This window comes from Pristis pectinata, chromosome 21 (genome assembly GCF_009764475.1).
Source record: "Pristis pectinata isolate sPriPec2 chromosome 21, sPriPec2.1.pri, whole genome shotgun sequence".
NCBI lineage: Eukaryota > Metazoa > Chordata > Chondrichthyes > Rhinopristiformes > Pristidae > Pristis > Pristis pectinata.
The window spans coordinates 21473988-21499736 of NC_067425.1; the positions used below are offsets into that span (position 1 = coordinate 21473988).

At 39.5% G+C, this 25749-nt stretch overlaps 1 protein-coding gene across 2 annotated transcripts in view; it reads right to left on the reverse strand.

Moving 5' to 3' along the window:
* Positions 1–2496: 2496 nt before the first annotated feature.
* The window catches only part of LOC127581340 (cytosolic arginine sensor for mTORC1 subunit 2), a 146162-nt gene continuing 122909 nt past the window's right edge, over positions 2497–25749 (reverse strand). Inside the window, exons 8-10 of one of the 2 annotated variants that reach the window (XM_052035661.1) lie at positions 23732–23826; positions 20751–20853; positions 2497–18577 (exon numbers count right to left, since the gene is read on the reverse strand). In XM_052035661.1, coding sequence (XP_051891621.1) covers positions 20788–20853; positions 23732–23826 — 161 coding nt within the window. In that variant the 3' untranslated portion in view covers positions 2497–18577; positions 20751–20787. Of the gene's footprint in view, positions 20854–23731; positions 23827–25749 lie in introns of both variants that reach the window. The other variant, XM_052035659.1, reaches the window with a different exon arrangement.

Genomic DNA, 25749 nt, shown 5'->3' on the forward strand with positions numbered 1-25749 from the left:
TCAGACCTTCATCAGCCTGTTAGGGCTTTGTCTTGTTCACAGTCATCGTTAGGAAAGGCCAGGTGATATAAATTTCAAAGCTTTATAAATACCCTGACTCCTCAAACCTTGTCCCAACAATCAGCAGCCATGGGCTCCTCTAAGCAGCTGCCTAGCACTCTGAAAATTAAAATAAATGATGCCCACAAAGCAGAAGGCTTTAAGATAGCAAAGCGTTTTCAGGTAGCGATTTCCTCAGTTCGTAATGTAATTAAGAAATGGCAGTTAACAGGAACAGTGGAGGTCAAGTTGAGGTCTGGAAGACCAAGAAAACTTCCCGAGACAACTGCTTGTCGGATTGCTAGAAAGGCAAATCAAAACCCCCATTTGACTGCAAAAGACCTTCAGGAAGATTTAGCAGACTCTGGAGTGGTGTTGCACTGTTCTACTGGGCAGCGACACCTGCACAAATATGACCTTCATGGAAGAATCATCAGAAGAAAACCTTTTCTGCATCCTCACCACAAAATTCAGTGTCAGAACTTTGCAACGGAACATCTAAACAAGCCTGATGCATTTTGGAAGCAAGTCCTGTGGACTGATGAAGTTAAAATAGAACTTTCTGGCTGCAATGAACAAAAGGTATGTTTGGAGAAAAAGAAGTGTAGAATTTCATGAAAAGAACACCTCTCCAACTGTTAAGCACGGGGGTGGATCGATCATGCTTTGGACTTGTGTTACAGCCAGTGGCACAGGGAATATTTCACTGGTAGAAGGAAGAATGAATTCAATTAAATACCAGCAAATTCTGGAAGCAAACATCACACCGTCTGTAAAAAAGCTGAAGGTGAAAAGAGGATGGCTTCTACAACAGGATAACAATCCTAAACACACCTCAAAATGGACTACCTCAAGAGGCACAAGCTGAAGGTTTTGCCACGACCCTTGCAGTCCCCCAACCTAAACATCATCAAAAATCTGTCGATAGTCCTCAAACGAGCAGTGCATGCAAGGCGGCCCAAGAATCTCACAGAACTAGAAGGCTTTTGCAAGGAAGAATGGGTGAAAATCCCCCAAACAAGAATTGAAAGACTCTTAGCTGGCTGCAGAAAGTGTTTACAAGCTGCGATACTTGCCAAGGGGGGTGTTACTAGTACTGACCATGCAGGGTGCCCAAACTTTTGCTTTGGGCCCTTTTCCCTTTTTTGTCATTTTGAAACTGTAAAAGATGGAAATAAAAAAGTAATCTTGCTTAAAATATTAAAGAAATGTGTCATCTTTATGCCTTTTGGAAATCAGGTCGTCTTTTACTCACTTAGCTATTCACAGTAACAGAAATTTTGACCGGGGTGCCCAAATTTTTGCATGCCAGAGAGAGAGTGAGTGTGTGTGTGTGTATATCAATTATAACAAATAATAATTATCACACTATTCACAAAGTGCACATAAGGCAGCTCAATTAACTGGTTTGCCATAGAAACCCACTGCATCCCTCCCACAACATTTGCTATCTTCCAGATGATTTTCCTATCTACGAGACTCCAGCTATTAAATCACATTTTGCATGAATAAATACTTCCTAACATTAGATTCAAACATTATTTTTTTCTTTTACTTTTATCAATATCCTTTGGGAAGGAAATCCATGTAATACTATTGTGATGCCATGATGAGGGAGCATTGCAGTAGTCCTCCTCAGCCCAGATTGTTCCAATCCATCTGAATTTAAGAGGGTGCGTCAGTCTCAAATAAAGGGGTACTCCTCCAGAATCTAGACCCTACCAATCTGAGTGGCTCAGCCTTATTCAAGTAACTGTTCCCAGAATCTCATCTAAACCTAACTAGCCAGCATCTAAGAAAGAGAAAGCAAGAGGCTGTGACTAGGTATCTACGAGTTCAGGCTCCTGCAGTCCACTGGAGTAGAAGTCTAGAGGCTGGAGAAACAAAGGTCAATTGGGGACTCTCGAGATGGAAGAACTCAGGTCATTAGGGATCATAGGAGGCATAAAGGCTCCATATGGGGCTTGGAGAGGAAGTGGGGGCAGAGGATATGGTGTGGGGAAGGATTCCTATTACTCCTGGCTGGTGAGGAGAGTTCTTACCGTGAGCTCTTTGGACTTCTCACCATCTCCTGCGATGACTCCGCCGCAGGCTTCAGATGATGCACAATTCCCAGGCTTCTCGTTAACAAGCTTATGTTGTCATCGGGCTGTGAATTTAAACTAAGCCCCCAGCTACCTGCAGTTGGACCTTTGAGCAGCTTGGAATTTGTGGGTGGGTACAAACTATCTCTGTCCACTAAGTGAATACAGCCTACTCTTAACTCCTCTCATGCAACACTTTTGCTGGTTAGGGTTAAACATTGAGAACCAGACATCTTGTGATGTTGGAGGAGGAGAGATGGAAAAGCATTTCATTGTCTCGTCATATCATCACTCCCATGATTACTTTAAAATAAAAGAAATGATTAATACATAGAACATTGCCTGAAGGACCTCAACAAATTATTTATTTTAGCCTATAATCACAAAAAAGCAGCAAGATAAACACATTGTTCCAAGTACAAAAGCACACATATTGGCCTTTTTAAAATTTTTTCTATTTTTAATTAACACGTTACAAAGTACAAAATATACTGTCTTTTGTTTGAAACATGAATTAATTTTACTTACAGTACATAAATTTTCAGTTTCAGCTTAAGACGAGCAAACAAAAGCATGTGCACTTTCTCACATTTACAGAGAGATAGCACTGGTTTCAACCAAGCTCTTCTATTCCATCATTCCTTAGAAAGCTTTTGCTTGTCATGTTTAATGTTCATTATAATTAAGGAAACAAAAGTCTAGCTTTAAAGTATACTCTTGGACTAGATCAGTGACTGTTTCAAAGCAAACCCTCATTAAAGAAAGAAGTAATTGCCACATTTCTTGTCAGGCAAAAAACTGTAGCCATTTACTTGTGAACAATATTCCAACTTCTGGTAAAGGCTTAAATCTCAGAATGACTTGTCATTGTTGCTGGTTAAGATTTTTCTGAAAAACATTCCAGCCTTGTGGTTGTGGTTTCAAACCTTATCAATGTGTGGCCTTCATATCTTCCAGCAGCGGATGACAAGTTTAAGATTTAGTGAGTACCTACTATTGTCAGGCCAAATCTTAGCCCCCTGTCCAGTCATTTAGTGCTGGTATCAAAACAGTAACAAAAAGTTAAACTCTTGCATTATTTTTCCACACCCTTCCCTTTACAAAACTAAACACGTAACGGTGGTTCTTGAGAATCTGTGTACCACAGGAATCAGCAGGAACATTTTAATTAATATTTTGGGACTGCTGTATGCCACCATGTTTATTGCGTAGGTGATGATCCAGAAAATTACTTTAAAAAATATACAAAAGGTCCATTAAGAATAAATCTCAGCAATTTTTTTATTAAGCAGATTTAATCTTGGGTGTCCAGTGCTTTCATACATCACAAATAAAACTGATACTGAAGTTGTCCAATATGGTGGACTATTCTAATTGTAAAGTACCTGCTCTTCATCAGTCATCAAGCACTGCTGTAATAGCACACCACTTAAAACAGAATACTATTTAAGAAAATGCTTATAAGAAGTGTTAAATCTCATGAGAAGTGTACATATTCTTCACAGTATGGTTCCTAATTCAATTTTTTTTTGGAACAAATAGTGAACATAGAAATCGTTTTCCCAGTCCAAAAAGCGCACAGAGTGAAATGTGAAGCTTAACTCCTGGTTATTTGCCCTCCATGAACTCTAAAAGGGTGGCTTTGTGCTACCTAAAATTTACCCTGGGATGTTGCTGATGCTGAGCCAGTTATTTGTTTTAAGGCTGGCTCTCTTTATGAGGTGCTCCCCAGTTGGAGTGCCAATTGACAGAACTCCCCACAGTTTAAAAAATAAACAACTTTGATTTTTAACATATGTGTCAATGATAAGTGATACAAAGGCACTTAAAATGGATTGAAAGCAGTAAACAAAAAGCACTAAATAAAAAGTGTTGTACACTATTAAAATATCACATTTGCATTTTGAGGGGCATGTTTTAAAACATGTTCTTTAAAAGAACATCTCATTTCTGTCATCATAACAGTTTCTTTTAGTAATAATTGTTAAAGCCACTATCAGCAAAAATCTAGTGACAGAGTATAGGAAGAAAGCACCGATTGAAATTAAAATCCCAAAGCAATTATATTCATCCAGACACAAGTGTTCCTTATAGATAATTATCCATCTATAATTATTGCAGCCTTTGCAATTCAAACATTCAATAAACAACACCAAAGACCAATGCACAAAATGTTTCTCAAAGATGTCATGCAGGTTTTCCTTAGATCGAAAGTCACCAGTATTTTGATATCCTTCCCCTGCATTTCTAGCCCAAGAGTATATTATATCATAACAAATAGTGACTGCTTTCTTAATTGACACCAATTGTTAGTTAATTTCTTTTGCAAAAGAGAACAGAATCTTTTGATGTGAAGGATTATTCAGTAATGATTGCTTCCTGTGTCACAATACTATGGATAAAACCAGCAATGTAATAACACCTGCATTTTAATAGCTCAATCACAAAATAAGAATTATTTTATTTTCTTTAATGCTGTGTTCCTCACCATCATCAGTCTACACTATTAAAAGTTAGCAGTCCTCCTTGTGATTGGAATAGTTTTTAAGAAAGTAATATACACTATTACAAGTTAGCAGCTCTCCTTGTGATCGGAAGAGTTTTGGGAAAATGATATATTACAGAGCTTAACCTGACAGTGTGACACCTATCCTTTATATTCAAAATATGCCACTTCTGTGGAGTATTAACAACTGCACAGACCAGTTAAGCCAAGTGACCCAGTTGGATTGCATCCAATCAAGTGACCAGTTTTATACTAACTTGGTTATTGGATTAACTTGGCATAATTTAGCCTTGTGGTCTTAAAGATGGCTCTTGCTTATTAAGAATGTTTACTCCAGTATTGAAGGGCTGACATCCTGTACATTTTAGTGAGGGATTAATAGATTGCAACAAAAAAAAGTCTGCAGGGGAGGCAATTTGCAAAAGAATTAGTAAGTAAGAAATACAAATAACCCCAGTTCCATTCAGTTGGAACCTTTTCAAGATGTATCACAGCTCATCCATCTGTGCTCAGAGCAGATTGGATATTTCTGAAAGAATGAAATCTGGAGAGAAGTAACAACGTGGATAAGTTTATGAACAGGAATTCTCAGTTTTCCATACAAAAAATAAAATTACACCTGGAATGAGATTTATATGAAGCAACATTTCTTGATTTGAACTGCCCCAAATGAAACTGGAGACTGAAGATGCAGGGAAATCAGAGCTAATATAAATGGTGACACCATAGTGAAAGGCTTGGCTAGCGTTGCTTTGGTTGCTAATTTGGAATCAACTGAGATTCAACTCAGCTGATATTCAATAACAACTTACGCTGCCGATAGGCATCCTTATCTCAGTCTTGATAGAATGGGCCCTGACCATCTGCAAAGTGTTAACTATTGGAAGGCGTTTCTGAATCATTCGTTCACATGGGAGAAAGATAATTTGAGGTTAAGCTAGTACGCAAGATATTATAAACATGAGACTTATGCCTCATGAACAAACAATACAAAAACATACCAAACTCACGCCTCTTGACATCAGAGACGGAACAAGTAAAATCTCAAGGTAGTTGGTTTCTAAATTTATTTTAACAATAGGTTTTCTGTTTAATATCCACTCTACAGTTATTTACATTGGTCAAGTACAAATATCTGCAGTTCCACAGGACTTTGCTGATGTGGACATGCAATAGAAAAATAGTGATGATGAAGGAGCTATAAGCCCATTCCTTGTCAACAACCACCAGTCAGCTTCAATTTTACTCAATTAGCTGAGAGTCAGTGGCTGTTAGTCAGAGGATGTCCAATCAATATTACTGAGTGGTGAGTAAAACAGAGCCTTAATATACAATGCAGTGACTAGCTGTCCTTTTAGCAGGGTAACTAACCTTCCTGTCCGCTGCTGTATTCCATTAATGCCATGATCCATTTGTGGTCAAAGCAGTCACTATTTGTGCAATACTGTGCAAACAACAGACAAACTAATCATGACACAGAACAATCTCTGTAAACACATGTACACAAGAACATCTGTCATTAAGATGTTTTATGAATACTGATCAAGTGGATTCTCCACTGCTTACATTACAGCACCACAGTAAGATTAAAGCATTTTACTGTCAAAACATTCAAAATCTTATTAAATTTTATTCCAAGAAACTACTTTTTACCTATATATTGCTGCAAGTTAACATGTAACTGCAAAGAGTTGTTCTGCACAATTGTTGCTTCTAATGCATCATATATTTAAGTTTCTAATAATCACAGAACAACCTCACTAAAATGAACAGAAATTAACTACGTTAACTTGCAAGTTTAAAAAATCTAAATTGGATACAATTGGAACACTACCTAATTCCAGTTTATGCTGGTGTGCTTAGCTCCTTTCAAATAATTCACAACTATAATTCGAAATTCTTTCAGGAATAAAACTTGAAAAAAAATCACTAACTTCTCAAAAACACTTCATTGCAGCAGAAGGCAATTTGAATGAGATCGGCAAATATGAATATGTTAGCCACTGGGGTGACACTGATGTGACCCTGTTACTGAAACTGCCCTCAACCACTTTCTCCCCACACAGGTTTGTTCACCAAGTAATACTCGAGCATGCTCATACTGTGGCTCGCACCAAATCAAAAGGTGGCATTCCAAACTCTATTGACAAATCCACATTTAAAAAGTACACTCCTTCCACACTCGGACTTCAGTGTCGCTGAAATGCTACAGCACCCTTTGAAAAATATTATGTTACCTTAACTAGTTATGAAGGTACAGGACAATGGGAACGGATTAATAGATGGGAAATGATTGATAGCTGCAATTAAGTTTCCAGCAAGTTGGAAGTCCTCTTTTCAGTACTGACTGAAAAGGGAAAATCTGCTGTAGCGTACTACTACATTTTCTAAACAATTTTGTTTTGAATGGCATACATCTGTCAGTGAGCCCTGCTGTTGGAAGTACACACCGAAAAATTTGGGTGGGTGTGCACATCACTTTAAGGCCATTTGAACAAGTGGGTGAAAATTCATCCATAGTACCCTCCAGAATGTTGAAATGTACTCCTACCAGATGAAGCTTCCCACCAAGGACACAGCATCAAAACATCACCATTATGGGGCTAGTTTTAGTTCAGCAATTTATAGTCAGGACGTGTAACCTAACATACAAAAGTAAATACCAAGGGACTGGAAATTTGAAAGGGAAACAGAAAATGCTGGAACTCTTCTGATGGAAGGTGAGTGACCTGAAATTAACCTTCTTTCTTTCTAGGCTGCGTTGCCTGAGTTATTGAGTATTTTCTGCAATTCCTGTGAATGTGGTGATAAATGAGCAGAGAGGTGAGCACTTTCCAAGGTGTAAGTACAAATTTTCATCATGGCAGTAACAGCCTATCATCAGCAGTAAATCCAACTGCAATCTACTGGGTTATTAGAACATGGCACTCCTTATCACAAGTGACCAGTCAGGCAAGAACACCAGAGTGAAATTGGTCTTTGCCAGCCATGTGAAACTGAACAAATTGATAGTTTTACACTACATCTAATTTTCTTTTGCTTTTGAAGCCAATGGAAAAAAGTTCAGGCACAGTGTAAAACTGTCTGCTAATGATCGATTACCCATTCCCCATTACTGGGGAACACCAATTTTATTCTCACACTTTGAAAGGAACCAAATAATTCTAAGGTTGGGCAGAGGAATGAGATTTTAAATAGGCCACGTATGTTTAACATTCACTGAAGAAATATTAAACTATAGAAGGTTAGCAAAACTACAACAAAGCCGATTATTTTGTTGCAACTTCTCTCCATTCTCAAACAGAATGTCACATGATCCCTTACACTAGCTTTCACTTAGGACAGAACTCTGCCTAACTTAGAAATTCAGACATTATGAAAATTAAAGTGATGCAACTGGGAAAAAAAGACAAGTATGGACATGACCAAGACACAACACTATCCCAACATCTATTGTTCACATCTTGCCATTGCCACCAAATGAAATTCTTCCAAATCAGGCAGTACAAAAGTTCTAAAAACAACCAATGATAACAACCAGGCAGCCTCAGGTCTGAATGTTCCTTTGCATTAAATGGTCTCCCTTTGTTGTTTGAATTTCACTCCGCATTTTTTAAAAAAACTTTTTTTGCTCCCCAACAAATTCACTCATATTTTGTGAAATGGTAGCACATCTGTACAACATGAACACATCACCATCATTGTTACATCAGTAAGTACCAAAATGTTCTCGAAATAGGCAACATTTGGTACTCCACAGTACTTCTCTACAAAACAATTAGCCTTCTCTCAACCATACTGACTTTATTTCAAAACTTATTTACCTTGAGAGCTTCAGTGTGTTAAGGTTCCAGGTGCTTCTGTTATCATTGAAACTGACAATGACAGGAATGTTCTGACTGTGTCTACCTTGCTATACTATAAGCTAAGGGATAAGATTTGAAAATATCAGATGGTTCAAACACTACTTTCCAACTTCTTGTTCTTTGAAACAGCCATGTCACATTTTCCCAGCTACAAAAGTCACTGGAATCAGCTGGAAATCATTTCAATTAAGCAGATTGGCTGGGGGAACAAAATGAAATCAGAAGTGATCTGATTTGAACCGGTTCTGATTCAAAACATATGCCCCAGTTGGTCTGCAAGAGGGACTGAAGTGCTGTTTTAACAGGCCAGAAACCAGGGCATAGGAAGAACTGCAGAGTAAAAACACCAGATCCAGAAATAAGACAGGTTTTAAAAGATAATTTTCATGTTGGGTCTCTTAAATTTCAAATGAATTTCTTTGTTACATTAATGGCTAATTCCACACAATTCCTTGCAGCTTGGTCAGACTGCATGCATAAAATTCCTATATAGTGCCAACTAATTTAGTGAGTGTTCAAGTTGCATCCTTACGTGATTTCCAAACATCAATCTTTTTTGACTTAGTTTCTTCAAAAACAACAGCATAATCTATCTGAGATCTGCACTGTGTTGTCAGTGAATACAAACTGTGAGGGATTTCACAGAGCCCCATGTAGTTAGGCAAACTTTGAACTATATACTGTCCTGTGAAGGCTGTGTGTTAGCCTGAAAATCCCCATTGTGTTCTTTTGGTTCAGTAACATACTGAATAGCAGAGTGAGAGGTTTCAAACTTATCAGGGATGATTTGCCTGTTAATGCAATGGATCTAGCTCCATCTCTTGACCCAGGGAACATGAAAGCTCTGCCCATAATCTCCAATTCATTAAGATGAACAAGTTCACAGCCAAAAATACCTGCAATTTCCTGATGCGAGAGGCTGGTGAGTCACACACATCAATCATTTTGATACCTGTGTCCTAGAGTGTAATTTCACGCCTACGACGCCCTTCTTCATTTGTATTCACCTTGTTTGCTTGGTGAAGAAAACGCATAAATAGTAACTAGTAATTAAATAGTTCTACACATCATGAGCTTTAATATGAAGACAACAATGTTGTTAAATGATCCAGCCACATACGCATTATTCTGTAAGGCAATAAAGGATCTCACAAGCTTTCCATTTTAGGGCCAAAGCAACCTCTTATAATCAATCAACATTCGTTTGATTATTATTTAATGCCTTGCACCTTCTCAATATTGAATCAGCAGTACTTCAATGAACCCCTGTTTTTGACATTATGTGGGATCATCCTCAAAGAGTGTGACTTATACTGGGATTAGTGCAGTGCGGATGTGAATGATGTTTCTATTTCCAAGCAACTTCAGGACACAGACAGCTTCTTTGGAATTCACAACATTGATTGTTTGCTCCAGTAACAGCTTAGGGCTGCCTCATCTGTTTCACTGGGATGCTGGAGTTAATAGTCTGATCAGATTTGGAGCCAACCTAACTACAAGTCCTGTAGCTAATGCAAATTACTGCGATCACCCCCCAACCAAGGTGCAGCCGTTGGCATACAGAGCCACCGACATAACAAATGAAGGTTGAGAATTTCATCCTAGACTTAAATGTTATAACGAATAGCCAATGTGTCATGGTCCTCCCCCAAAGTGTTTGCATGCACACAAAGAAAATATCATTTTTAAAAGAATCTATTGTGCAACTGGTGTTGCCTCTGAGCCAAGGTAATCTTAACTATTTATAAAATGGGCTTACTCAACAGGACCTTCTTCATTTTGTATTCATACTTAAAACAAAACTTTAACTCCTCTCACAAAGAAGCACAAACCATCACACCTTCACCAGACTAATTTAACAGAATTTATAATTTCAGTGGGGTTGTAAATCAGCTGTTTTTTGCACAGGCTATTCAACCCACTACATCTCTGCTGCTGTTGAAATTTGCACCTATTGTCTCCTTCAAGCCTTTTTACCACCGTTTACTAAATAGTAGAAGGATTGAGATTAAATGTAGTGTACATGAGGGGATGATTGCCTATCTCTAAATTATTGCAATAACTGTAAACACTTGCTATTTCCCTAGGAGTAATTATTCACTATTTCTAGTATTAACCCTACCATATAATTCTCCTTTAAGAAGGTTACATACAAACAATTTCATGCAAGAACAAGCTTGTTAAAAACATGTAATGTTCTTCAACTTGCAGCAAAGCAATCAGAAGTATAATCAAAACTAAATGAGATAACATTGTTAGCATCATAAATTAAAAAGTACCACATTATTCTGATCCATTTGGTGCAAAGGGGGAAAACTAATGAGATGTCACTAATGTCACTCTGCCTCAACAATGCAATATGATTAGATGTTCAGCACCAAACGTGTTTTAAATCCCACTTAAAAGTTTCACCAGTCTTTATTATTACTGATTTAAACCAAAGTAAATTTTCAATGGAGAATACTATTGTAGCAATGATTAACTAGAAAGATCATAGTTAATGATATGTCAAAAAAATTACAGTGAGACGCTCAATTTTATTCCAACCAGAAGTCCTTGACAATAACGTACAGTGAACAATGTTATCAACTTCTAGTCTGGTTGCAGGTTTACTGCAATGTGTTTCATCCCCTCAAGATGTAGCTGAACCCTATTAGCTTGCCCAGAACTTATGACTGGATTTATTTTCCAGATGAATAACATAATTATGCATTTTGTAAAATGTCATAATATTTGGTTCCCATGCTAGTAGCTTAGTTGTAGTGTGACTAGTTTATAAATTAAGATAACTGATTGTACAAGAAGGTAGATTTTTTTTGACCTTCCTACTCATTATCATCAATCATTCAGTAAAACAATGCTAACTTTACATAGGTAGTAGGTTTGCCAAACAGAGGAGAATTCATACAATATGGTATCTGTTCAACAATTAGGGCTACTATCATTAGTTTTTTTAACTGCAAGGGCAATGAAGAAATAGTAGGAAATAAGCCACAGGAGTTAGAAAACCCACAAGATGAGTGAGGAACAAAAGTTTCTCATTTTCAAAGAAATGGATTTTTTCTTTTATGTACAGAACAGACTAAATAAAATGAATATGTAGAAAGCACCAATAACATTGCTGAATGTGACAAGACCTGGGGAATAGCATGCTGGAGATATATTATTAAAGCATTGTTTTCTTTCAGAATTGATCAGTATTTTAGCAACAGGTACATTCAACCAACATGGCCTATTAGGCACAGTTTACACATGAAAAGGTTTGCTGCCTCTGAAACTGAAACAAACTTAGAGGATTTAAGAAGATTTAAAACAATGCTATTGGACCCAGCCTTCAGCATTTAATCAAGATAATGTTCCAGACTACACTGGACAAGAATTTGGCATTAGATGGTGATCAATCCATTCTGAGGCCACGAAACATATGGGTACTTGACCAGTTAAATACCTGGGGCAATAAGAGCACTTTGATCCTTCTTGTGAGAAACAAGTACCAATAAAAAGCCGGTCTTCTACAAAAATATGAAAGCTATGCCAACCTTAGAATTATGGAAGGCAGCATAAGCGTTTGAAGCACTAAGTTCAAATCCTATGGAAGGATTAAAGGATTAACATTGTTTGATTCTCCAAGACTCTTTCACAGATCAATGGATGACTACAAATAATTCCCAGCAACAGATGGATGAAAGGTAGACAGGTCTATATACCTTGTGACTGAATTGGGTTTAAATCTGTTTTCTACACATTAACTTTTGATCAAGGTCTGCAGTCATAGATGACATTTTTCTCAAGAGTTATTTGGAAATCCTAGTTTTCCCCACACCACAATCCCATGCTTTGCAGGTGGAAAGGCTGTTAAAAGCAAAGAATAGCCTTTCCCTTCATCTTTGATATTAGTCTGGAGCAGGTGAAAATTTTATCAACTAATACAAACTAGGATTTAATTATGCCAATGGGAGCCAAATGACATTTTTACTGGGATCTGCGCAGAGAAATAGCTCTCACGCTAAGGTGAAGCACCCCAGTAATAAAGAGACCCTCAGGTAAAAGAAACCCCTTCCTTTGTTGCACAAGAAGAGCCTGAGTGATCCTCAGAGCTCCACATGGAAAGTCACAAGATGTGCTGCCTTGGAGTCCCCCACCATTTACCTCTGTCCCTCAGCATCTCCCACGCCTTAACTGGAAGCAAGTGAGCAATCAAAGATTGTGCTCTCTTTCCTTGCCAGAAGCTTGATTGTTTGAGTCAAATGTCTCCATTATGTGAGCCCAGGAAATGTGCAATTGGCACATCCTTGTCTTTTCTACTGTTCTTCATTGGTAGTATAGCATTTTGAGAAGTTCCTCTGAGCAGACAGGAAAAAGGAAATAGAAATGCCCCTTAACAGAGTCCAAAGCAACCCTGGAATTGGAATCAGGTCAGTGATCTGGAAAGCTTTAAAGTGATCAATATTTTCCCCACAGTGAAAGAGCTGACAATGAAATAGGCATGATATATTGGGTCATGTTACTGTGTGCCACAACCAAATGGAGACTCCTAACATGAAGTGCTAAGAACTTTAGATGCAACTATCTGAGGACTCATTCCCAGCTATGCTTTACAATGGTGGGAAAGTAGGTTTGTAAGAATTAAAGGCTTCCTCAATCAATGAAGGGTTTTTCAGTTCTGTGGTAGAATCAATTTTAGAATGACTCCCAACTGAAAAGTGCTTTATTTCAATTTGATGCTCTGTTTCTGTCATATTTCTATGCTTCCCCAAATATGAGTTTATCAGAGGATGCTCATCAGACTGTATGCAAATATTATAGCACTTGGAACTTTACAGGAAATATTGAGGAAAGTTAGACAAAGCAGGGTGGTCAATGGGAAGGTACAGACAATTTAAATAATATTGCAATCTGAAGCCCAATATGCAGTGAACTCCAATATTGGATGTAGAGGTGCAAGATGAACTGGGTCAAAACACTTGCTATACTGAAAGAAGCAGCTGAATTTGGTAATAGCGAACTACTATAATTTGGAGTGGATTATCAAAATTTAGAAATAACTATGTTAAAAGAATGTGACTTTCTAAATCTGAATGTAATAAAGGATGAAATTATAGGTTGTGAATGAGAACTGAACCAACCTTAAGTAAAGTTATTGAGATGTAATAAAAAAATGTGAACAATAGAACATAAGAAAATAGGAGCAGGAGAAGGCTACTCAGAGCCTCAAGCCTGCCCCACCATTCAATCCAAGCATGGCTGATCTGTGCCAGGCTTCAACCCCATCATAAAGAATGAAGTGTTAACCCCCTGGAGTGAGCATTACTTAACAAATAAAGTGCATTGGACATTATTTCACATTGCACTCTCTTCCTTGGTTGAGAGTTATCTTTGAATCAGATCCCTGTTTATCTGGAGACAAATTCAGCTCATTAAAATACAAAACCAAATATAATTCCATAGCTCGAAGAAACAGATTACAAGAGTGATAAAAATGGTGAAAGCAATGCTACCCACGGCTCAGCATCAGTCAACAATTGTTTATCACTTCTGGAGAAGGACACCACCTACAAAGTGTCAGGGCACGAGCAGAATACAGGCCCACACCCAGGAAAGTATGTGGTCCTCTGCAGAATGATGTAACTGTGTGAAGCATTTGAAATAAATACATACATTGTAAAGGGGGGGGGAGGGTGATGAGATAACAGGTGAGGTAGAAAGGATGCTTTAGATCAAAAGGTAGGGCTGCAGTGTTGTTGCACGTACTGTCCAATAATTATGGAATGTGCCTTTCCCCACTGGACACTGCAGTTAGAAGATATTGTTATGTGGGAAAATTAAAACAACGAATGGGGAATTGCAGTGAAATTGAAATTCTTATCTTGTATCTTATCGCTCTTAAATGCCATTTTCTGGCAATAATATTCACCATGTGTTCAATCATGCCCGCATCACTCCAGACAGAGATTCAAGTCAGTAAGATTGACTTGATGCAATAAACACCTCCTACATAAACTGGGACAAGTGCTAAACCAGGACACTGTTCTGGTACTGTCAAGCTAACCCAGCAATACCCCCTGCTAATCTTAGGAAGAGCAGATCAAAGCTGATTAAAGTCTCACAGCAGTGCTGCAGTTACCTGCATAGATGATGTTCTCACACTGGTAACATTGACAGTGAGATAATATGGGCCATTTCCTCTGTCCTCTGGAGAGGTTTTAGAAAATCTGCCTTAGGTCTGACTGAATCTGTCATACACTGCACAGTGGACATAGGACTAATAATGAGATTGTTGGGGTTGTGGCAGGAAAGCTGAAGATATCACAGTGTTTGCAGTTTGGGATTGGATTGATACATATTGAGAAAGCAACACACATGAAAGTTATGGAGCTGCACTTGTTGGAATTATTTTTTGATAATGCTTTTCTCCTAATAACATGTTTTGAGCAACACAAGGATATCATTAAACTGGAGAGGGTGCAAAAAGATTTACAAGATATTACAGGGCTTGGATTACAAGGAGAGGCTGGGTAGGCTAGGAATTTTTTCCCTGGAGCACAGGAGGCTGAGGGGTGACCTTATAGAGCTTTAAAAAACCATGAGGAGCAGAGATAAGGTGAATAGCCAAAGCTTTTTCCCCAGGGTAGCAGAGTCCAAAACTAGAGGGCATAGGTGTAAAATGAGAGGGGAAAGATTTGAAAGAGACCTGAGGGTCAACTTTTTCCGCACACAGGGTGGTGAGTACATGGAACCAGCTGCCAGAGGAAGTGGTTGAGGCAGGTACAATTACAACATTTAAAAGACATTTGGACCATTACATGGATAAGAAAGGTTTAAAGGGATATGGGCCTAATGTAGGTAAATGGGACTAGCTTAGTTAGGCAACTTGGTCGGCACTGACGAGTTGGGCCGAAAGGCAATTTTCCGTGTTGTACAGCTCTATGACTAGAATCTACAACACCTTCAACAAATTAGAGCAGCCTAAAACTGCAACCATTTCTGTTGGTTTCATTCCACAGAACCAAAGGCTTGAATAATTCAGGTTTTACTAACAGCAAATCGAAGAACTGCACACGCTGGAAATCTGAAATAAAACTGGAAAATGATGGGAACACTCTACAGGTCAGGCAGCATCTGAAAAGGGAAACAGTGTTAATGCTTCATGTTGAAGACCCTTCCTCAGATCTGGGGAAGAGAGAAAACAAGTTGGTTTAAGTTAGAGAGGGTGGTGGAGGGATAGCTAGTTCAGAGGCAATATCCCTGATAAGATGATGCTGAAGTTGCCATGGGGATAAGCTGTAAATGTGGTTGATGGGGACAGTTAGAGAGAGAAAACACAAACAAAGGAACATAACATTTGTGAAGTGCTGTTCTGTGGGGCATGTGCAGCAGGTCACACCATGAGAGAAAAACAGCCTTTGTCAGTGATGGACCAGCCAGTTTTGATACAGACAGAGAAAGCAAGTTACCTGATGTTGTGGGATTCCATATAGAATCTGAAAGGCTGCAACAAGCACACACTGAAGACAAGGCACAGTTCCTCAAGTTTACGTTGGTCTTTGTCATAACAGTACAGAAGACCAAAGACAGATAGGTCAGAGTAGGAGTGGGATGGTGAGTTAATGTGGCAGGTAACAGGAAGCTCAGGGTCATCCTACATCCTGCAGACACAGGTGCTCCACAAAGTAATCACCCAATCTACGTTTGGTTTCCCCAATGTAGAGGAGTCCACATGGTGAACACCGAATGCAGTTCACTAGATTGGAAGAAGTACAAGTGAATCACTGCTTCACCTAGTCTTTTTGGGTGGCAGGATGGTGGGAGGGGAAGAGATAAAAGAACAGGTGTTGCATCTCCTGTGGTAACATGTCAGTGAGAAGGGGAGTGGGTAGTGGGGAATGGAAGAGCAGACCAGGGAGTCACCTCCTTCAAAATGCTGAAAGGGAAGGTGAATCCCATCCATGGCTTTTCTGTTCCTTTGTTCATGTTCTCCCTCTCTAACTGCTCCCATTCACTCATCAACCAGATGACCTTGTTTACAGCACATCTCCATAGCAATGCTGGCCTCAGCTTTATCAAAGATATTTTCGATCTTATCCATCCCTCCCTCACCCAATCTTTAACTTAAAACCAACTTGTTTTCTCTCTTTCCCATTTCTGATAAAGGGTATTCAAACTGAAACATTTAACTGTTTCTCTTTCCACAGATGCTGCCTGACCTATTGAGCATTTCCAGCATTTTCTGTTTTTATATCACTAACAGCACATTGCTGACTTCTTTTTCTCCTGAATATTAGTTTTAAGACTAGTTAAAATGTTCAAATCTTTCTGCTATGATGATATTGCTTTCCATAACAATGCAGACTCTGAATTGCATTCTGAATTCCTTCACATTTAAGCTGCAGGAAACATGCAATGAGACCTGGTACCTGCTGTAGAATTGAAAACCATATTGCTTTGTCTCATGGACCAATAAGAGATTGATAGAACTGTTGAGAACTTAATTCCAACTAGGGGTATCACAGTTTCCCTTGCCTGCTTAAATTTACTTGCTTCAGCTGGATGAGTTCTATCGGTCTCTTGTTGGTCCATGAGACAGAGCACCACCATCTTCAATTCTGCAGGAGGCCAGTGAGAATATATTTCCCATTAAGAATACAGATAAACCACCATCATCTGTCCCATTCGATAGAGTATCTCCTTGGTTAATAGAAATTGGTGAATGATGGAAGTCCCCAACAGCAACAGTAATTTTACGGGAACGAACACAATAACGGAAGTGAAAACAAAAATGAAGTAACTTCGATGAGTTATGCAAGACACTGTCAGCCAGAGTTCTGGAAGGCAGTCAGACTACTGAAAAAACCAAAGAGGTGGGTTTATTTGAAGAGCAAACTGGGGAGTCGCAGTCCTACAGAGATCTGTTGTTTCTTGCTTTTTAATTATCCAGGCTGTGGCAAGATTCATGCTATCAAGCCTGTGGCTGGGAAACAAGGCCGACAAAATAAGTTATTTGGAAACTTGACATGGACGTTGTAAATTGTTATATCAGCCATGACTTCAACCGGCCAGGTTCACATAAGAGCACCATTAAACTGCCAGTGGGCACATTAAAAGCACAATGGGGTCATTTTGACATTACTAAATTATTATGAAATTATTTGTGATAGAGCACTTTCAAAGTTAAAGAAACAGAAGCTGATGGAAAATATTATGCTGCACTTCACATCAGGAGAATGGACAGTTTTTGCTGAAGCTTGGTCCTGGACAGACTAAAGTTGTCACTAATGTGGCTTGCAATGGGGAATTTTTTTAATATTATCTTGGACACAGAAATCAGTGAGGTATCATTGGGATCAATAAACTCTGCTTTTCACGGCCATGCAGTATCAATAATAATCACCATGTTCATGCTGATCTTTTTGCCCATCTACTCTCATCCCAGTTGGCCACATTAGGACCGTATTCTTTCATGCTTTGTCTATTTAAGTGTCCGTCTAAATGCCAAGAGAGAGGTTACACCATCTGTAGAGTGTTCATCGGAACGAGCAAGGGTAGGGTTACATGGGGTTAGTCTCAGATCTCAACCCAAAGCATGAGGAAGCCAGGGTCCATTTCAAGGGGCTAAGAAAGAGACTGCTTAAAAATATAGCTCAGGGTTAGATGCCAGATGAGTAACATCAACAGTATTAATGTTTTGGAATAAGTTTAGGAATTGATACCAGTGAAGTGAGGTCGATTAGAACAAAGAGATTCTTAGACTCATTTAGATTTGGTTGGCAACTTACACATATCCAAATAAACACCTTCCCCTCACCATATACTATACAATGTTTCACCACTAACAGGTACAACAACCACCAGACAAACCAAAAAAAGGAAGTAAATATGATTGCAAAATTGAATACACAAGAGGTTCATCAATGTGGCACAGCAAATACAGATATGTTAATGACAAGCAAGAAATTACAGTTCAAAAGTCACTAGCTTGTAAACTTTGTTGCTACCACTGATTCAACAAGCAGCTGGAGTTAAAAACACCTTCAAAAGTTTCTGTTTGTGTTTCAGCACATTTCTTCAATAGTAAAATACAGCATCTACGGATAAAACATCACATCTGTAAACCAGGGTTGAAATTAAAAATGTAGTTTAACAAAATAAAATCAATTGAAAGCAGACTAGGTTTGATGATTTCCTAGTTTCATAACATAACTTGGAATTTATCTATTACAACAATCTTAGCTTTGATGATATTCCCCAATAAAACAGATAGATGATTAAGCAGGCACTTCAGCACTCTGAGAGGCAGCTTTGTGACTTGCCTTTGCCTCTCATGGCTGTATAATCCACCAGATAATACCGTGGAGTCTACAACAGCAAAATCCTTCCTCTACTTACCATTAAAAATAAAGGAGTTGATATTCCAGTGAATGAAGGAGTACAAAATAGTTAAGTCCTATTTACTTCACAAAGTGTGTATAAATTACACAGAAGATAAGGAAATGATAGATGAAGGGGGTCACCTCTATCAGGTAAGGATGATCAAGTTATCATTCAAGGGCATTCAGGCAACTGTGTGCAAATTAGTATACAAAATATAAATAGCACTACATTCTCTCTGCTCCTTACGGGCAGGTGGCACCTATTAAAGTATCAGAAAATGTAACTATTGTCATGGAGATAAAAGCGCCAGATTTGGTGCTACCTATTAAAAAAGAGAAATCAATAAAATATACCACCAATTGCAGAATAAAAAGGGCAAATAGAACAATAAAAATGTTCTCTGCTTTTAACATCTTCATACACGGTAAAGGAAAATTGAGGTCAGCCTTGAAGAGATAAATGAAGGGCTGAGATATTAAAACAGCAGGTACAATGAATTGTAAATTAATAAAAGCCCCAAGCCACTGTGACTTCAATTATAATGTTATTTCTTGCCATTTCTAAAGATGGGACCTGCAATAATACTGGAAAGCTGTTTATTTTTTTATTTTTCCTTCAAAGAAGTTTGCCTTTTCCCCTTTTTCAGAACTCTGCAATGGATGATGCATGATTCATTCTGATGCCTCTCTTGAACCCTAACTCCAGAAAAGAAATATTAAAGACTTATCTTAATGCTACATCATTATTGGCTTGAAATATGTTAATCCAGAGATGGGGCAATCCTAATGGAGCGTAGCTCTATTTAAAATGGCAAGTTAGACTGACAGTTGGAATTCTTATTTGGAAACCTAAATGACTGTGTTGGAATCTTTCTCCCTGCACTTTAAAAGCAAGGATATGATCCTGTCCTTAGATCCCAGCAGTTCTATCTCCAAATTTAGGGGCGTCATTGAAAGAAAAATTCAGTAAAGAACATAACTTGTCCAGGTTTATGTATAAAGTAGTGGATATTATTTGAAAGGGAATTGACCATCCCTTGGTGGAATTTGCCATTCATCAGTATGTCTGTAGAAAGCCAGCCCTCTTACAGGGGCAAAGCATGCTGCTCGGACATTTGCCTCAATTATACTGATGTCAATCCTTTATAATGAGCATTTTCAGTGGTTACCATGACACTGGGAGAACAAAGGACCAAAACACAGGCGTGATACACAGTTAATGCTTCTGTGATGTTTGGCTAGGACCTTCCCAGCCAGATTGGTACTTGAGGAATCAGTAATAATGGGGCCACAACAGCACGTGTGGCATTGCCCATTGACCTGTGTTGCAGGGGATCGTGTGGATGGTGGTGAGAGCAGACAGCCCACTGAATGAAATTTCCAGATGAAATGAAGAAAACATGCTCCCAAACAAGTAACAGCTGTCAGATAGTGACCTGAGATCTGAAAAGGATTCCAATGTTACCCTTGCAGTTAATGGCACCATGTGAACTTGCTCCAGGACTGGATTACTGCCTTGTAACCATACCCAATACCCTACAGATCAGAACACTCCTAGACTTAATTAGCCACCTTACAGCCCCCAGAAATCAACTTTACTACATGATGTATCTTAAAAACTAACCCAACCAATTCACAAAACAACAGTCAATCACCACAGCTCTTTCACAGTGGTGTTGAGATGGCGTTGGGGCAGGTGGTAAATATCAGTCGAAAGTGGTTTGACTTTACCAGTACAATGTGACACGGTTCACACAAAGAACACAATGGTAACATTCACTTTGGGAACGACTTCAGTAAGCCAACAGCTCGCCAAGAAAACAAGCTCTCTGCTAGTTAACAAACACCTGAAGGATTCTTCTTCAAACCTAGGCTCAGCTTCAAATACCGTGCGAGGAAGAAATGGCAGAATCTTGGTTTCCCATCTAATGCTTCTTGTTCTGGCTTACTTGAAGAGCATTAATCACACTGTTGATATTTTCCTCAGGTACCTGGAAACAAACAGATGACATGATGAGAAAAAGTATACAATGGAATGAAACCTTATCTAATCAACTAAATGTTTGTTTTAAATCCAACATATAACACTAGATTAATTTATAAGAGCCACCTTGTTAACGCAGATCCAATCAGATCAGGAAGGCACTAAGTTTCTGAAAAGGCACCCAAGTTATTTGAAGTGCAACTGTAATATTGGGCTACAGAGAGCAAAAAAAATGGCTAGCCTTCCTAACACAAAATAGGATTATGTTCCCTGGAATTTAGTAGGTTGAGGGACAATTTGATCAAAATTCTCAACATATTAAAGAAAACAAGAAAGGTGAATAGAGGAGGATTATTCTTGATTGGTTGGGGGGTATATAACTAGGGCATAATCTAACATTTAGAGCTGGGCATTTCATGAATACTGTTCAGGAATACCCTTACATCCAGAATTTTGCAATTCTTTGCTGAGAAAGGCAATTGATATAAAGTCAACTGCTAATTTAAAATCAGCCAGTTACTAAAAAGAGGAGCAGATTCGTAAGGCTGAATAGCTGGCTCCTGTTTTTTTATTCCTATCTGCAGATATTGTACGGAGATTAGCGTTTTGTTCATCAAGACTGAGTAGGTCAGCTGCACATGGAGTCTGGCTGCTTGAACTGATGCATTAACGTTGAGCAGGTTGAAGTGGGAGAGGCTTCCATGCTACTTTCACACATCACCTGAATACCAAGCAATCTGTTTACTCTAACCAGGAATCCATTCTGAGGCTACGGTCAAGCAACCATCAGCTTGAGCAAGCACCTATTCTTCGTAAGGTCACACGGCTGTCAGTGGGAAGCCACCTATCCTTTGGAGGTGAGCAAGAAGAGCACAATCTCAACTTCCCTTGGTTCTCCACTCTGGCCCAATGAGCTGCACAAATCCTGCTCAACCTTCCTTCTTTCTGACTGTGCCGCTCTGCAGCTAATTAATTGTTGCACCAACTGATGCCCTGGTTGAGTGAATTTACCATTAACTGGTAACCAAACTAAAGTATTTCTGTATAGTTAGACCTTAGCTATACATTAACAGTGCCTTTAGCACTAAGCCAATAGGGAAGGCTGTTTTACCCTGATGCAAATACCTTCATGAGATCAGCCACCAGCCAAATTCGATCTGAAAGCAGTCCAGTCTGATATCAAATGCCTTTTAGTTTAATTATGCCCCAAACTAAGCAGAAACTCACCATCAGTAATTTAAAACGCATTGTCTAGAAGATCTGGTGGAGCCCAAGGATGTCTGAGATGGGCTTAGAAGAGGGTCACCAGCTATTGCTTCCACCATCAGCTTGCTGCTGAAAACTTCAACCATACCAGAGCCCCGAGGTTTCAGGCAAAAGTGAGTGGACTTCGCACATTTTCAGCATCAGAAACCCTGGTGCTCACTTCAGAGGCTGGGATCAGGGCTGGGCCTGTGTGTGTCATTTTGGCCAGTTAGAATGATCCACGCCCTCCTACAATGCTCCCAAAGGGGGGTGTTACACAGGGAATGACATCATCCTGTGCTTCCTGATCCAGAAGCAGATCAGGCTCATCAGCATGTTCACTTAGGAATTACCCAGTTGAACTTTCAGAGTTGCAGTATACCGTACTTCACTCCACAACAACAAAAAAATTCTCAGTCGTGCAATTCAGAAAGAAACAGCTCTGTGCAATTAAAATTTCAAGGCAACAATCTTTATTTTATGAGGTGCAGTGATTAGTGAGACCGTTCACTTGGGACACTGCTTCCAGCCAGGGTTGTGACAGGATGGTCACTGCCTCTGGGTTAAGGAGGGAACGTCTACACGATTATTCCGTAACTGTTGCCAGCAGCTCGGGGTGTTGAGTGTGACCTGGCTGTGGTGCCCACACTTGTCTAAATGCCCTCTTGAGGCAGTGGTGCTTGGTGGGGTGTCGAATGTCAGCCAGCTCCATGAGACTGGTCTCTGTGTGACTCAGTGCCTTCAGAAGGAGAAAACATGACAGGGAAAAAAATATAAGGATGTCCTAGTTACACAGAAATCACCATCAATTCTTCCTTGTGGGGATGATGCATTAGACTACTTACACTTTCCACTCAAATATAAAGCCCGTTAGACTGATAGTAAAGCTTTATTAAGGGCTTTTTTTCTATATTTAATTATTCTGGTTTTTTTAAACACTGGTTACTTAGAGTAGGAAAAGGTTGCTGGACAAACAAAGCCAAAAATAAAATCAAGACCCATGGCCAGGAATGAGGACTCAGCTTTCTTTAAAAAAAGAATTGAGCTTACACAACTGGAAAACTTCGGTAACTGGAGTCAGCAGAGCAAACAAGCTTTTAATGGGGAAACTCTATAGGGACACCATGCGCAGAGCTGCAGTGTGGAACACAGCAGGATGTGGACGGGGGACGATTTCTTGCGCTATCTGCAGGGGTTACAGTTCAACAGGTTTGCACTCAAAAAGGGGAAGGAAAAACAGCAAACACAGCAAGAAAGATAAAAAAAATGTGCAAGGTCGGTTCCTTCAGCTTTACACTTTATCAGGCTAAAACAATTAGAAATAATCAATCTGCTGATAAATCACTCTCGGTACCAAGGGGCAGTGAAGCAGACAGTGTGCATGCAAACAGAAAGAAAAACAACATTTTACACTAATGAACTGGCCATGGTTTTGTAGGTTAACCTTGTTCGGTAACATCAGCTTCACACAGTTCACATTCAGCAAGCAAGTTCTCAAGAGTCTCACTGGACCCATGCTGCGATATGGAAGAATAAATAGTTCTAATAAGCAGCAGTAATGCAAAGCGACAGGCTTATTTCTCTTGCAGAAAATAACACTCCAGTCTGTGCTTTTGTAGCCAGCCTGCTTCGAAACTTACCAGGGCATGATCGAACTTAAACGTACTGATGTAGTATGCAGGGATATCAGCTGCAGCCAGAGGCTCTGCAATTTGAGCCACGATTCCACATTCATCTGGTGGGAGAAGTTTAGATCTGTTTAACATTCAGCACTGAGTAACATCCAGCAGTAAAGACAACACTTAACAGTAATTCCTTCAAATAACAACTGGCCCTTTTCAGTCCTTCTTGGGATCAAAGTAACAATTACAGTGACAGCGTCATTAAAAGAGATTCACTTTGAGTGGTTTGGACATTATAAAAGCAGTGGGCTGGGCTCTAGTTTTCTTGTCTTGTCCATTCCCACTGTTGCTCAGCATCCCCACGCCTCCCACCTGGTCAGCTTTCCTTCTCCATTGGAGCAAAAACAGAGAATACTGGGGATACTCAGCGGGTCAGGCAGCAGCTGTGGAGAGAGAAACAGAGTTAACATTTCAGGTCAGAGACTCTTCTTCAGACCTCTTCTTCAGGTTAACTTTCCACAGTTTCTCTTTCCACAGATGCTGCCTGACCTGCTGAGTGCTTCCAGCATTTCCTGTTTTGGTTTTAGGTTTCCATCATCTGCAGTTTTTGGATTTCTACATACAGAGTCAGCTTTGTGGGTGTCCACTCTCCTCCATTCCCCTCTCCCCACGTGCGAACCTAGATCGCTACGGTCAGTAGGTTCATGTGTGGAGGATGCGTGAACTAAGGCGGCTCATCAAGAAGAGTGGAACAGCATAGATGAGAAAAACAGAGAACAATGCTTCAAGCATGAAAACATGTGCACGTTTATGCACTAAATAACTGACCAGAAATTGAACCAAGTACATCAATACGAGAAGGAATAAAAGGCTGCAGCAGAAGCTTTTGATGGATCTGGTCATCATGCCACAGAAAGCACGCATTGCCAGAGAGTGTACATAGTGTCAAGTCCTGAGGGAGGATTAGAGGAGCTTAAGATCTACAGTAGGACAGAAGGTCATTTTAGGATATGTTATTGAAGATAAGCCCCAGATATAGCTTCAAGGTAAGAGAGAGAAGCAGGAACAAAGAATGAGGTGGAATTCCTTGGCTCAAAGAATGGTGGTGATGCAATATGCCAGACAGGATGGCAGAGATGGAAACACTAATGTTTAAAATGTGCCTGAATACCCATATATGGGCAGGATTGTTCCTATCTGCACTAAGTGTTTTTCCCTGAGTGAAATACATTCATGGCCATTTCTGGGCTGTTTCTCATCTCTCCACAATGTAACAATTGCTATTTTGAGTCACACTCACCCACTGGTCCAATCTCCACGTCAGAGTGCACTGGATGAAGTAATTTCCCTTTGAAAGACTTCAGGGGAACTTGGAACATACTAGCCTGGGAGCACTTAAACTCTGGGCACTCCTGGGATAACATGGGCAGTGCCAGACCACAACAACTGCCAGGTAAATGAACTGTCCACTTTCGCCCCTTCCAGCCCCTTCAAGGACACCATCCCCATCATTTTCTGATATATCCTGAGCCCACTTCCCCATCTCACTCCACCACCTCCCCATCTCCTATACCTGTGGTCCTTCCGATGTGCTGCCATTCCTGATCTCACCCCCTAACCAAGTAACACCCTCTGTTCCAGATTTTCCCCCAGGCACCCCATGTCAACAAGCTTTGGGCCACAGCTGCAAATGAAGTTCTCAGGGCTACCCTGTTTCTAAACCACCCAATAGGGTGCAATAGGATTTGTAGGCACATGTTCGTCAGGATGACACAGATTAGCAGAAGCAAAAGAGACACATAAGTCTTTATATGTACTTAATTTGATTTTGTCAGACCTGTATCCTTCCGTTCATTTACCATTTAGTTCAGAGCAACATTTGTCTTATTCAATGCCTCCCTCTTCTTTCATAATCATACCTTTCTATCCCAAGCTAGAATTGAGAGTTAAAAATTAAGGAGCCTGCGCTAAACAACTTATAGCTAAGATTGGAAAACAAAACTAAAATTGTTCTGACAAAGGGTAGCTCCTGAAAT